At 37.6% G+C, this 13954-nt stretch overlaps 1 protein-coding gene across 2 annotated transcripts in view; it reads right to left on the bottom strand.

The window, feature by feature from the left end:
* The window catches only part of TDRD12 (tudor domain containing 12), a 33022-nt gene continuing 19068 nt past the window's right edge, over positions 1–13954 (bottom strand). For both annotated transcript variants that reach the window (XM_063334540.1, XM_063334541.1), the window contains exons 17-30: positions 12875–12992; positions 11911–12044; positions 11594–11814; positions 10722–10821; positions 8550–8737; positions 8012–8222; positions 7378–7470; positions 6796–6965; positions 5736–5857; positions 4622–4676; positions 1577–1690; positions 1339–1492; positions 1188–1254; positions 1–838 (exon numbers count right to left, since the gene is read on the bottom strand). In XM_063334540.1, coding sequence (XP_063190610.1) covers positions 753–838; positions 1188–1254; positions 1339–1492; positions 1577–1690; positions 4622–4676; positions 5736–5857; positions 6796–6965; positions 7378–7470; positions 8012–8222; positions 8550–8737; positions 10722–10821; positions 11594–11814; positions 11911–12044; positions 12875–12992 — 1833 coding nt within the window. In that variant the 3' untranslated portion in view covers positions 1–752. The remainder of the gene's footprint in view (positions 839–1187; positions 1255–1338; positions 1493–1576; positions 1691–4621; positions 4677–5735; positions 5858–6795; positions 6966–7377; positions 7471–8011; positions 8223–8549; positions 8738–10721; positions 10822–11593; positions 11815–11910; positions 12045–12874; positions 12993–13954) is intronic.

Raw genomic sequence — 13954 nt, 5'->3', positions numbered from 1 at the left:
CAGACAAGACTTTATTGTTCATTTGCAAAGGAGAAAAGTGTTTTAGATAAATGAGAGCATTTGTGAAAAGTGAAAACATCGAAGTGAAAACATCAAACTGAAAACAAATAGTGAATCTACTATCACAGTACTCGTTCCACAAAAGCTGTACAGCAGTTAGTTACTACAGTGAGCAGCACCATACAACATTACATACCAAGTCAACCTATTTCCAATCAAGTAGCAAAAAACTGCCACTGGAGTTGAGGCATCACTTCTCGATGCGGAACTGACAAATGTGATGACTGCCAACAAACTGATGCTGTATGAATATGAGTGATACAGCAGAAACAATAGACAGATAACCAAGATTTGTGAAACTTCAAAAATTACTAACTATTGCTAACACAGGAAATTCACTCAGATAAAGTAAGCTAGAAGCCCTGCAATTACTAGTAAATTCAACTGCTTCACAACCCGAGTTTAATCTTCAGATTTTACTGTTCAGACAGCACACATACATATGTGCACATCATCATCAGAGCCAATAGTTTTGAAGTGAAGGCACTGGAAAACCTACATAATGTTCTTCTATGGAGTATTTCTTCAGATTCTCACAGCCCAAAGGGTAAGGAGTTCGTTTGCTATTTTCTTCCTAAAATTAAGGACAGTTCTGCAACCTATACGTTTAATCAACGTTAGTGGAAATACTCATGCAAGAGACACTATTTTGAAGTGTAATTCTTATCAAAGGAAAGAGATCAGTCTCCAAATTACTCATCGCTTTCTGTTCCACTGTCTTCTGAGGAATCAACCAATTCTTCAGTTACTGCAGTGGTGCAATACAGTTTTTTAGTACCTAGAAGTAATTAACAAAGTGTAATATTTATAAAGCAAGAAAAAACAAGAGCTTCAGAACAAATATGCAGTAGTAGTAGTAAAATACCCCAAACCAAAATAAAAAAGAAAAAGCACAGGTTAGACTACAAACTAGACCAAAACACTAAAAACTACTTCAAACTGCTTTTTGTCTGTGCTGTTCTGACAGAAAAATACCCCGCTGCTTACAGTTTGCTATTAGAGGTCCTCTCCTCTGTTTTCAGGGAATTTGAGCAAACCAGTTAAGTGTCACATATCTGAAATATATGAGTATTTCAGATAAAGCCTATGCAAAAATGAGGATGCTAGTAACTTTCTGTATTCCTTACCAACTGGAAAAGGGCTTTTATCTTCAAAATCTTCCCAATGTTCAAAATCAAAAGACACACGAGGATTCTGTTGACAAAAACACTGTTTGAAGTATCTGCACTGATACACAGTGAATAAGTTTAAAACATTGAATAATTCTCAAAATCTCACCTTTTTCTTCAGTAATTTGCACCATGCTCCTTTTTTCTCTTTCGTGAGAACAATAATAGCCTCTTTATCCTTAATCACACATGTAGACTTTTGTGGTAGTATATATTGATACAGCTCCATGTCAGCCAAATAGATCTTGTCTCCTGAACAAGCACTACATTATAAAGAAGTTCAAAAAAATTAAATGCAGCTGACAATCAAACATTTTGTTTGTTATACTTAAATTTCTTAAACTTACCTGAAAACCACCTTCTCTTTAGTGAACTCACTTTTACAGTCAGCTTCACTTGCTATTTTTACCTTCACTGTAACAGTCTCTTCATTTTGAAACCACTTTATTTCTGGATAAAAGCTAAAATAAAGAAAGTTTAATTGGAATTTTTTTCCAAAATAGAAAACAACTGAGTTTTAGACAAGCTGTCTCACACACAGCCAGAATTTTTCCATTAGGTTACTACCAACCAGCTGAGTTCCAGCATCTGTAGGTGTACCCAACCATAAAATAAGGAGGTGATCGTTGACATCCAACATGGCTTCACTAAAGGTTTCTGAGAAATCTGGTGGCCTTCTATGAATAGGTTACAGCACTGGTGGATAAAGGAAGAGCAACTGACACCCGCTACCTGGACTTGTACAAAGCATTTGACACTGTCTCACACGACACCCTTGTCTCTAAATTGGAGACATATGGATTTGATGGATGGATCACCCAGTGGATAAGGAATTGACTGATGTCTGCACTCAAAGAGTTGCAGTCAAAGGCTTGATGCCCAAATGAAGACCAGTGATCAGTGGCATTCCTCAAGGGTTAGTATTGGGACTGGTGCTGTCTAACATCTTTGTCAGTGACATGGACAGTGGGATTGAGTGCACCCTCAGCAAGTTTGCCAATGACACCAAGCTCTGTGGAGCAGTCAACACACTGGAAGGAAGGGATGCCATCCAGAGGGACCTGGACAAGCTGGAGAGGTGGGCCCATGTGAACCCCATAAAGTTCAACCAGGCCAAGTGCAAGGTCCTGCACCTGGGTCAGGGCAATCCCAAGCACTAATACAGGCTGAGAAGAGAATGGATTGAGAGCAGCCCAGAGGACAAGGACTTGGGGGTGTTGGCTGATGAGAAACTTGACATGACTCCGCAATGTGCACTCACAGCCCAGAAAGCCACCCACCTCCTGGGCTGCATCAAAAGAAGCATGGCTGGCAGGGCAAGCGAGGGGATTCTACCCTCTGCTCTGCTCTCGTGAGACCCTCCTGCAGTGCTGTATCCAGCTCTGGGGCCACCAACATAAGAAGGACATGGACCTATTGGAGCAAGTTCAGAGGAGGCCACAAAGATGATCAGAGCACCTCTCTGGCTGGAGCACCTCTGCTACGAAGACAGGCTGAGTTGTTCAGCCTGGAGAAGAGAGGGCTCTGGGGAGACCTTAGAGCCCCTTCCAGTGCCTTAAGGGGGCCAGCAGAAAAGACAGGAAGGCACTCTTTATCAGGGAGAGCAACAATAGGGCAAGGGGGAATGGTTTTAAACTGGAAGAGGGGAGATTTAGTTTAGATATTAGGAAGAAGTTTTTTACTATGAGAGTGGTGAGACAGTGGCCCAGGTTGCCCAGAGACGCTGTGGCTGCCCCATCCCTGGAGGTGTTCAAGGCCGGGTTGGATGGGGCTTTTGAGCCACCTGGTCTAGTGGGAGGTGTCCCTGCCCAGGGCAGGGGGGTTTGAACTAGATGATCTTTAAAGTCTCTTCCAAACCAAACCATTCTATGATAATAATTTGACACTGAATAGCAGTGTCAGGAAAACACGTAACAGGACATCAGCCAAGCCTGCTACAAAACCACTGCAATCTCAGTCTTTGGATGATCACACCTACTAGGTTCAAGTGGGGAGACAGACTCCATTAACTTTGATATTCAAAGGAATCAAACTTACTGCCTTATGCTCTCATAGTCTAATCTTGAAATGACAAAAGGAAAAAGGTAACAGTAGCAAGACCAACCTCTGAAAGACAAAGTAAACTTTACAACTGGCTTTTCAACACAAACATACATTTCGCATCAAGGTTTTCAACTGCTTGTTCTACAGCTGTTATGCCTCAACCTTCCCTGACCTACTGAAAGGTTTTTAACCACTGAAAAGATAAATCCTATTAGCAGACTGCAATATCCGTTCATTCAGGTTACTTCCTGAATATCCAAACCCTCATTAATTTAACTGCTAAGCCATACCTCAACATGCATTACATAGTGGAGATGATCTTAAACTGTGCTATCCAAGCTGCAGAAGATACATGTGGATTCAATCACCCTACCAAGAACTTTTCCAATAGGCTAATATACAAACTACTTCTGGTACTTGCACAAAAAAGTGTCAGTCATCCATAACTAGCATTAATAAGTAGAAGAAACAGAGTAAGCCACCAAAGGGAAGCACTGCCTAGTTACAAAGTGTGTAAGAAATTTTAAAACTTCTCAGGATCCATTATCTGCTGACTTTCCCCATAAAACACACCTAAAGTAACACTCCTCAGCATACTCATAATCCAAACCAAACCTAGCATTCATTTCTATTGCATGCTTCTCAAATTATTTAATCAACAGAAACTGTCCTATTCACAAACGAATAAGGATAACGGATCAACTTTCAACTAACCAAAAAAAAAAAAAAGTGAGAGAAAAGAAAGAAGAGGAAATGGGGCAAATTTTGTGTTGCAGACACATTCGCAAAATAAAAATCAGATTTTCAGGTTTTTTTTCATTTTCTTTAAGAACAGAATAGCATTAAGCAGAGAGACACAAAACCAATTAATCTCATTAAATACCAATACACAGATTTAGACTTCCAATAGGAGCGTATCTGGGTAAAACATAATCCAGACAAGTGAAAGTCAGAGATTATCACCATGGATTTAGCTCAAAAGGTGTTTGTTTTCATTCACTTCTTAGTAATATAGTGTCTAATCAAAGATTATGTAATTTCAACAGATAAAGTTGGTGTCCAGGAGCAAGCAAAAGAGCAATTTAAATTACTTAAGGGATTCACAAAATGATGTGTGTATATAGATATAGCTGTAAGAGCAACAGTAATCTCTCAAACTCAACACCAATGTAAAAGAATACTTCTACCTGTATGATACTTATTTACTCACAAAACAGATAACCTCAGTAAGAATGATTGTCATAGAATCATAGAACTCACAGTTCACACAGAATTCACACAGTCCGCACACAAAATTCGCAGTTCACACTAAGAAGCAAGCATCGGAACAAATCACTCAAATTTTGTACCATTTACGCTGATGCAGGGTAGAGTCTTCTGCTTCCTTAGTTTGAGCTACACCATCTAAAAATAAGAAATCCAGAAAGATGTTTTATACTTATCTATACTACAGAAACCAGATACTTACAGAATACGCCGGTACCATCATAAAAATAATTTGGTAGCAATCAAATTACTACTGCGAGAATATATTTAGCATTCATATTGGGTACTTCCTATTTGGACAGTTCCATAAAGTTAGTAATTCAACAGAAAATTTTAACTAAAAAGAGTATTATAGTTGATATAATAAAACATAAAAACCCACCAAAAAATACACAGTTGTCCAGGTCAGGTAAAGGTTCTTCCAGTTTCAAGACATTATTTATTTGAAAACTAAGCATGTAATTTTAGAAACTGCCTAAGAATTTCAGGGATGAAACAACTAATATTGATGTTACCATGACAGCTTGACACATGTCATTAGTCACTTTATTACACCAGGAAAATAAAAAAGCCTTCCATGATAACCACTCCAGGATCTTGTTTGACTTTTGTCTGCTGCAACTTTTTAATCACTGAGCTTTCATCACTCCAAACTCACATGCCAGCTGCTGTCAGATCATTCTCTGTCCCCCTTCTAAGACTGACAAAGCCATGTGCTTTTAAACCTCTACTGGCTGAATACCACATCCTTGAGCATCAGATTATTAAAAAAAGAAAAAGAAAAAAGGTGCCATTTTCTACCACCCTGAATCTCCCAGGGAACGATGATGTTGTTCACCTCGTCTTTCAACAGATTTCAGCTTCCTTAAACCCTATGGCCTTTGACAGCAAAATGCTCGTCCTCTCCACAGGAGCAAGTTCCTGCTCACACATTCCATTCAGATCCAAACAATTCTGAGTCTCTCAAGGACACCGTATTTCCCAAACAGTAATACAGCCATGTTAATATGGCTTGCTCGCAACATCTCCAGGCTACTAACTATAAGGTATTTGTGGGTTATGGCAAATATTAGCCATACGGTCCTATTCTGTATACTCAGAGAAGTCTGTATTTGGTAAAATGACTTTTAGGTTGACATTTGTGCACTTCACTTTAATTAATTTTAAAATTTTTGGAAATTATGGAAAAGAGATTACCACATGGATGACTCTCCAAAGTAATTTTAGAAGAATTATGGTTTTCAGTAGAATTTTCTTGCACTGACATATTCTGTGGACTGGACACATTCTGCGGATCCGCTGTATCCTCCTTTTTGCCTCTGAACACAGAAAAAGATGTTTTTAAAAGAAACTCCTGAACAAGGTGCCACACAGAGCCCAGAACAAAAAAAGCTACAGATATCTTTCTTGCTCATAATCATTTAAAATGAAGGGTCCTAGGATCTGGGACAGACCACAGTGAGATGTGCCCTTCCACTACATACAGTATTTACTCAATTCTAGAAGTCTACAAGGCAAGGAAAAAAGCACAAACCGTACAGTGCTGTTCCTGCAAAAGACATCACATAGCCATACTCACTGAAAGGATTAGGTTTAGATTAGGTGAGATATAGATTTAGGTTAGATACCAGGAAGAAATTTTTCACTCTGAGGCTGGTGAGGCACTGGTCCAGGCTGCCCAGAGAAGCTGTGGCTGCCCCATCCCTGGAGGTGTTCAAGGCCAGGCTGGACGGGGCTTGGAGCAACCTGGGCTGGTGGGAGGTGTCCCTGCCCAGGGCAGGGCATTGGGACTGGATGGGCTTCAAGGTCCCTTCCAAGCCAAACCACTCTGTGATTCAGGCCATGCATTTGAAGTAAACTGTTTAAGTTTTCCAGCTTGAACTCTGAAGTACAAACACCAACAATATGCTCTCCTGTACTCACTGGTATATGTATTGACTGGTAAGCATTCAAAAAAGCCACTGATCATAATAAAAGATAACAGAATTTCAGTTCAGATTCCCTATCTTAGGTAAATTTGACTATCTGCATCAAATACGAGCGTAACATTTTCTAGAGTTGATATTTTTCTTTCCATGTGGTTATGTGGCTAAAGAGTAGTTAAAAGAATGCAGGCACATCACAAACGTATCTCTGTGTCTGCATGAAAACCACATTCAGTAATATTAAACATGAAAATAACCATTTAAAATGAAATAACAGAATTTTTTTCTTAGCAAAGTATATACTGAAAAAAAAAAAATCTGTAAACACTTACAAAGGCTTCAAGTTCTTTGCATGATCTAATACTTCCACGTGTCCGCACAACTTCTGAAGTTGTGTTATATGTTCTGGATTGTCAGTTCCCAGACCCGTAGCCAAAATCTCAGATCGAACATTGTATTCATTGACTGATATCTTCAAATCTGAAAGCCTGGTAACCCGGACCTTGAATTACAAAACATACTAAATGGAAACCACAGTTCAGAAATGGAACCCTATCCAACTCTAAGTCATTTATAAATAAAAGTTCAAACATATCTCCATTTATTTATACCTGTAAGCAATTTGTTTTGTCTGATTTTCAGACCTACCTATGTTTAATTGTTTTCAAAGTATCACTATTTTTTTCATTGTGATAATGGCTCAAGAGTCAAGGATGGAGACTCTACAACCTCTGAGCACACGTTCCAGTGCCCAGACCCCATCACAGTAAATTAACCAACCATGTGGTATTATGTGAATACCACATAGAATAAAATCAAAACTGTAACGGACAGAAGGAAAGAGAAGAATGTCTGCTCTTGTTATAAAGTAGTTTAGATACAAATATTTTGTAATGTTACAATTCTATACCTACCATGGGGTCAACCCAAACTGTGTTTCCCAAGGTATGTACTATTTTTGCTTCATGTAGTTTTCCTTTAATTTTGTGATGAATATAACTTGTTACCTAAGAAAAACAAATTTTCACTACACTTGAGAGGTATACCAACATAACTTTACAATTATTTTAATTATAATGAAACAATCTTCTGAGCTTTACAATGAAAAGGATATTCAATAAATAAAAACAGTTTTGAGTAAACTAGTGAAATACTACAACTTTACTGCAGGTTAAAAAAGTATTAGCCTTCAAGGAAGGAGCTTTCTTAATGGAAAGCGTATTTCAAACACAGGTCAATTTACAGAGGCTACCCTTCCCCTCTTACTCCCCACAGATTCGAAAGCAGTAGTAAGTTGTTCTGGAATAAGCTATTTAAATAATAGAGAAGAAAACCCCATAAATTACACTTTGTTATTCTGTAGGAAAACAAACAAGAAAACTGACTCTTAAGATCTGGCCCGATAGCAGATATTTATTGGTATATACTAATAAGCAATGAAATTTGATAACTGAGTTCGCAGTTCATAACTCTTTTCTTGCAGAAAAACAAACACGCAGAAATTAAAGAACATAAAGAAAATACAATGAAAAACCTGATAAATCTTACCTTTGGGTTCCATTCAATTTCATTATCAATGGGTTTCACTCTACAAATGACAAATTCCACAGCCTGAGGTGGCAGACGTTGAAACCTCGCAGGTAAGTGAAGCAGCTGATAGCTCTGAACTTGACTTATTCTGCCTTCATCTATATATTTAATTTTGACCTTAAAGAACAAGTCTTCCTCTTCTTTTGGAGAAATCTCTACCACCTGAACCCTTCATACAACAGGAGAGGAAACACAGATTTATTATTCAGATAATCAGTTGTAAAAAGTTTTTTATTCTACTCTTGTTTAAAAATAATCCTATTTTCATAGCAAAATATCTAACTGTGTGTGCACGCATGGGTAGTCATTCTATTTTCCATTTGGTAACTTAAAGAGTATGTGATAGCTTTTTAAAGAATGATTTGAATACCAGTGATTTTTTGCTGGTTTTGGGAGCGTGTTGACTTTTTTTTTTTTTTTAAACTGAACAGGGAAAGTTTTAAATTACTTTTTATAAAAAAAGTGCACATCAAAAAAAACCCAACAACATTTTTACCTGTGGAAAAGTGTTTCCTCACATAATCCGTAAAATGCTAGCTTCTCCACGTTTTTAACGGAAGTTTTATTACTGGGTTTCTTAAAATAGTCATTAATTTCTTCAGCAAGAATTGTATATTGGTCCTTTTGTTTATCCACTATTCGACCAAAGTAGTTTGTTGCATTTACAATGTGGAGAGGTAGTATCTGAAAGCACAGAAGGAGGACTGGATGATTTCTTAAATTAATGAAACATTAAGTTTTCATATTCAGGATCACCTACCCCTTTCAAGCCCAAAGAGGAGACAGACATGCTGCTGCATACGCACATTTCAGAAGATTATGAGTTACTATTATATTATTCATAAGATTATGAATAATACTAATCGCCCATAGTCCAGTAAACAATGGACAGGAATTCATAGAGCAAGAACCATTAGGTCTCAGTTGGTGGCACCCACTTAAATGAACACCAGTGAACTATACTATTATCTGCCAAGCTACTAACCACTAAGGCATTCCACACCATTCAAGCTTAATTTGAGTGTTCTCCATCCTTACAGTATGTTTTAGAAGAACTAACTGGGGGAAGCATGATGCCTTCATTCTTTTTGCACTCTAATTATTTAAATGAAAAACTATGAATATACTACTATCAACACCAACATATAAAATGTTGTGTGCGTTCCATCCAAAGGGTCATGCCAGGCAGAAGTACTGAGATACAGCTGGGTGTATGAGGCCAGACAGGATAGTAAGAGGATGAGAAAGGTAATTTCCACTTAATAGAAATCCTAAAAATGCAACTCGAGGTTCTTAAATGAAGGAAACATTATACTGGGTTCCAGGCAAGAAAGAAAAACAACACTTATCGAAGCAGTAACTGACTTGCAAGACAAACACCCAGTCTCTGCAGTCAGCAGAAGCAGATAAGGACATGGAAGAAGCACAACTGCTGTCTTGACTGCACCACAGGTAAGTGCAAGTTTCTAGTGGGAGTGTCATGAAATCAGCCTCAGGCAGTAAAACCAGATACATGTACATTATCAAAGGGTTTGAGCTCATTACCACCAACAAAAACTTATTTATTAGGCAGAAATGGAGTGACTCCAAAGAACCCACACAGTTCTCCTTATTTTCTATTCTCAAAAATCTATGACTTTTGGGAACGCGTAACACCCATTAACTGCATGACTTGAAGGCACCTGAATTCTGCAAGACACAGGACAGAAAGAAGGTGGAAGCAGCTCATCCAAATGGAAGGCATCCAGCACTTCTTAGACCCAAGCATTAATTTTGAAAGGAAGCACCAATGTCTACAGACTTGCCCTCACCAATCATCAACCAACAAGGAGACAAGAGAGACTGTACAGTATTGCTGTATGGGAAGACACTCCGGCATAGAAGGGGCTGAAAAGCCAGGTGAAGGGAGCTGGAGATACAAACTGTTACTGGGACATGAAGAACGACCATAGCAAAGTCAACCCAATAACCATGAAGGTTTCATGGCTGTGAAACTATTAAAAAGAGTCCAATTGGAACAGCACTCTAATCAAAACAGTTTTCAAAAAGCACTGACATCTTAGTAGCAAATAACTGTTCCATCTAGAAGATAAGGGAGGAGCTGTATCCCATTTTCTGTGGATACTGCAGATGAAAGTACTCGTTTCAAATGACAAGGCCAGAATATGCTCATTTTTCAACAAGTTTGCATGAACATGTCAGCGAAGAAAAGAAATCCTCACTTCCAACAAAACATACATCATCTTCCACTTCAACTTCTCTTCACTCCAAAAGATTAATTTGTTTCCTCTACAATAAATATAATTGAAGCTTACAGGAGCATTTGTTAACCTTTGTTAGTTTTGGTATAGTGTGTCAATTTATAGAGGGAATGAATAAACAGAACATAAGCCCTCTTTCCCATAGAACAGGAATCTTCAATGCAGACAGAAATCTGCGATAAACTCAGAATCACCTGCAAAACAATTCCAATTCAAGCTAAGGATTATGGGAAAGTCTGGCATACTTATTTATGGCAAGGGAGAGGAAAAAACCTAAAAAGTAACAAAGATATAGTATATATACACTACAGAAATATCAATGTAGTATGAAAAAAAATGTAAAAGGCTAAGTAGCTATTTAAGACCTGCCTTCTTGGTACCCCAAAGCAAGGAAAATAATAACTTACTGTCACACATGCAGGTGTTCGTGTAACTCTATCTGGTATATTCTGTGGCATGTCTATTTGTAAATTAATTTGATGACGATCTGGACACACTGTTCTATTCCTACGTATTAAAAAACACAACAGTTTTAGAAAAAAAGCCCTTTGTTTTCAGTTGTAAACTGTTTCGATGTGACTTAGAACAGCTTCAAACGCTAAAATTTCATCAGCCCTCAATATTCAATTTCTGTCTCAAATAGCACCAATGACCCCGGGGGTTAGGCAGAAATGGCCAAAAACCTCTTGGTGGAAAAGTTTGTAAAACAAACCAAAAACCCACAGAAAACTTGTTTCAGAGTAACACGAACACTAATACTGAATTTTCTGTTACTTTCAGCAAGTTATCTACATCAGAAGTCATACCTGAAAACACCTTAGCTTCCTCCTTCAGGCACTACTTACGATCCAGTTACACACAGCTCAGAGAAATCACCATCTACTTACCCAACTCTGGAGGGACGGGAGACAATAGGACAGAGTAAAGTACAAACCTTGTGCAACTATGGTTAGAATACTAACCAAAACAATGGCCTAAAGTTCCCTCAAGTACATCTAAGGCAGGAGTTATAACAAATTATGCTACTAAGTCAGACTATGTATGATTGGTCTCCACGAAAGAGTTAATATTTTCATTTTCATAAAAGTACCTAAGAAGAGTGAAATAAATGCAACAGGCAACAGAAACAAAAAATAAAACAACCCTCATGAGTGAAAACTGGTTTGAATAAAAGTATCCAACAGGAAAACTCATCAAGGAATAGAAGCAGTCATCATTCAAGGCATACAATGCCTTCCTGTGTCAGTATGGGTGTCAAGAAAACTTGGCACTTCCTTACTTGCAAATCCCAAATATTTTAAGATAGGCACACAGTGGTCGTGAAAATTTCTTATCTTCTTCAGCTTCTAGCATCTTTGCAGTAAAATCATGCAGTTCTGGTGGAATTTCAGCTTCTGCATGTTGCAAATAGCGCAGGATCCCAAGTGCATGACATGCACTGTTTTCTGCTATCAAAATGACTGACCTTGCCTTTATATATTCCTGATCTACAGAAGAATCCTAAAAAAAATATAAATATCTCCTTTTTAAAAGCTTGTATGTATCTACCACTTAATAATCAGATATAGTATTAACCCACAAAAGATTTACTCAAACCTCTATCACATTACAGAAGTTGTCAGACATGCTGTGTAGACGTTGACCAAAGATTCTTGGAGAAGGAAGACTGAAATGTATCACACAAGTTGCGTCTGTAATTCCCAAAGACTGCATGCAGTCATCTGTTAAAACTAAGCACATGTTTTATACACACACATAAGGTAACTGTAACACTTCAAACATGTGAAGTATACTTTGCCCCATCCACTGACTTAATAGAAAAGTCTTCCCAATACACTTACATAAGGCATTTCATTTCTTCGGTCAATACATTTCATAAGCATATGGCAGACACAACGTTTCATGTTAGTCTGTAATAACCTAGCATAATTCTGTATCTCACATCAGTATCGCAGAATAAACAGAATTGCCCACAGCCAAGTACTTCACCAGAGGAAGACAGGAAACATTTGAAGTAATGCAGGAATGCTAACACCTTTGTATGAACGTACAAAGCAGATGTAATTAAGTCAATCTTCTTGCTTTTGATGTATAAAATGGAAAAAAAGAAGTCTGAAACTGGCTAAGAGTCTTTGCTACTGCAAACAAATGGAAAAATAAAATTCTACCAAAACATACAGGAAATTACTACAATAACCCTTCAGAGTATCTAAATTATTTCAAACTGAAAACACCCTCTGTACTAGGAGACAACTGTGAAATACATGGAAATTCTTTGAAGTATTAGTAGTTCTTTTAAGTAATGCATAAAACCCCCCTCCTTTATGTTCCCTCTAATTAAGGTTTTCCCTCACAGCAGGTAGCAACCCTGGAACCCAGGAACAACAACAAAAAAAGAAAAGAGACTAGCTGTAGCACAAATAAGCAAAGGGATAACTAGAAAGAATTCATAGGGAACTGACCCTATAGAAGTGATGAGATAACCTAGTGTAAGTATTTAGTGTAGAACATGAGTCACCATGAAGACATAATCACAACTAGACAAAAAGAAATTACTCACCTAATACAACATGAGTGCCAGAACTGTATTTTTTTGTCCACTGCTCTAAGATATACTTGAAATTAAACTCACTCTCTTTATGTATTTTCAAGGAAAATATGGAGTTGCTCTTCAGTGCCTGGATGACAAAGTAAAAACTTACACGTTCTTCCAATACAGCAATCACTGCTCTAATAAATTCTAATAAACAGTATATCTTATTAATATCTAGCATACCTTAGCTACTGTAAAGAGAGACAAGGGAAAGAGTTAATGAAATTTAGGTTGCTTATATGAAAAAAATAAAATTGAGATTATGGAAATTAAGTTTATTTATTTCCTGTATAAAAAGAGAACTAATAAAGCTCAGTTTCCTATGGATTAATAAATTAAGCAAACGTTTAAGAAAGTACAAATTCTATTTGAAGCTTTTCCCACCATTAAGGTGTCCTCTCTAATCCACATGGATTCTATCACCTAACAACATGCAGGCTCACCTTTCAGTCTCTCAGAAAAAGCACTAAAACCCCCTCACTGATCCACCCACACTTAACTTGCATGAATGTAGTATTCTCAAAAGGCTTTATCTATTCGTCAAGTTCAAGTCACTGCAAAAGCCTTGATTATCTGGTAAACTGGCATGTCTATGGAACTAAGTTAAGACTTAAAATATTTTTGTAGGTATCTGAAGTTGGTGTACACAGGGATTACTATAAAGATCTTCAACACTTCTTCAGCATCAAACACCATTTTTTTTTTTTTTTAAGTGGTTGTTTTTTTAAAGTGGATTCATTTTGATGTGCTTAAGAAATCAACCCTCCAATATTCAAGGAAAACATGTTAGGAAAAAAACAGATTTGCTTCCATTAACAACTGTCAAAGATTAAACATTCCAGATACTTAAAAGAGTCATCCTATGTAAATGTTAGGGTATCTATCACAGTATCTATTCCAACTTCTGGAAGGGAATACATTCCCATGTTTCAGGACTGACATATCTCCTCCTATGACATCTGAGCAATCCAGCCACACATCCTTTTGCTATCCCACCCCACACAGTTTGCTTCAACTCAAAAGTTCCAACCTGACAGACGTAATACA

Source organism: Chroicocephalus ridibundus, chromosome 4 (genome assembly GCF_963924245.1).
Source record: "Chroicocephalus ridibundus chromosome 4, bChrRid1.1, whole genome shotgun sequence".
In the NCBI taxonomy this organism is placed as follows: Eukaryota; Metazoa; Chordata; class Aves; order Charadriiformes; family Laridae; genus Chroicocephalus; species Chroicocephalus ridibundus.
The sequence above is the reverse complement of the archived record's forward strand: the minus strand, read 5'-3'. Positions and strand labels throughout refer to the sequence as shown.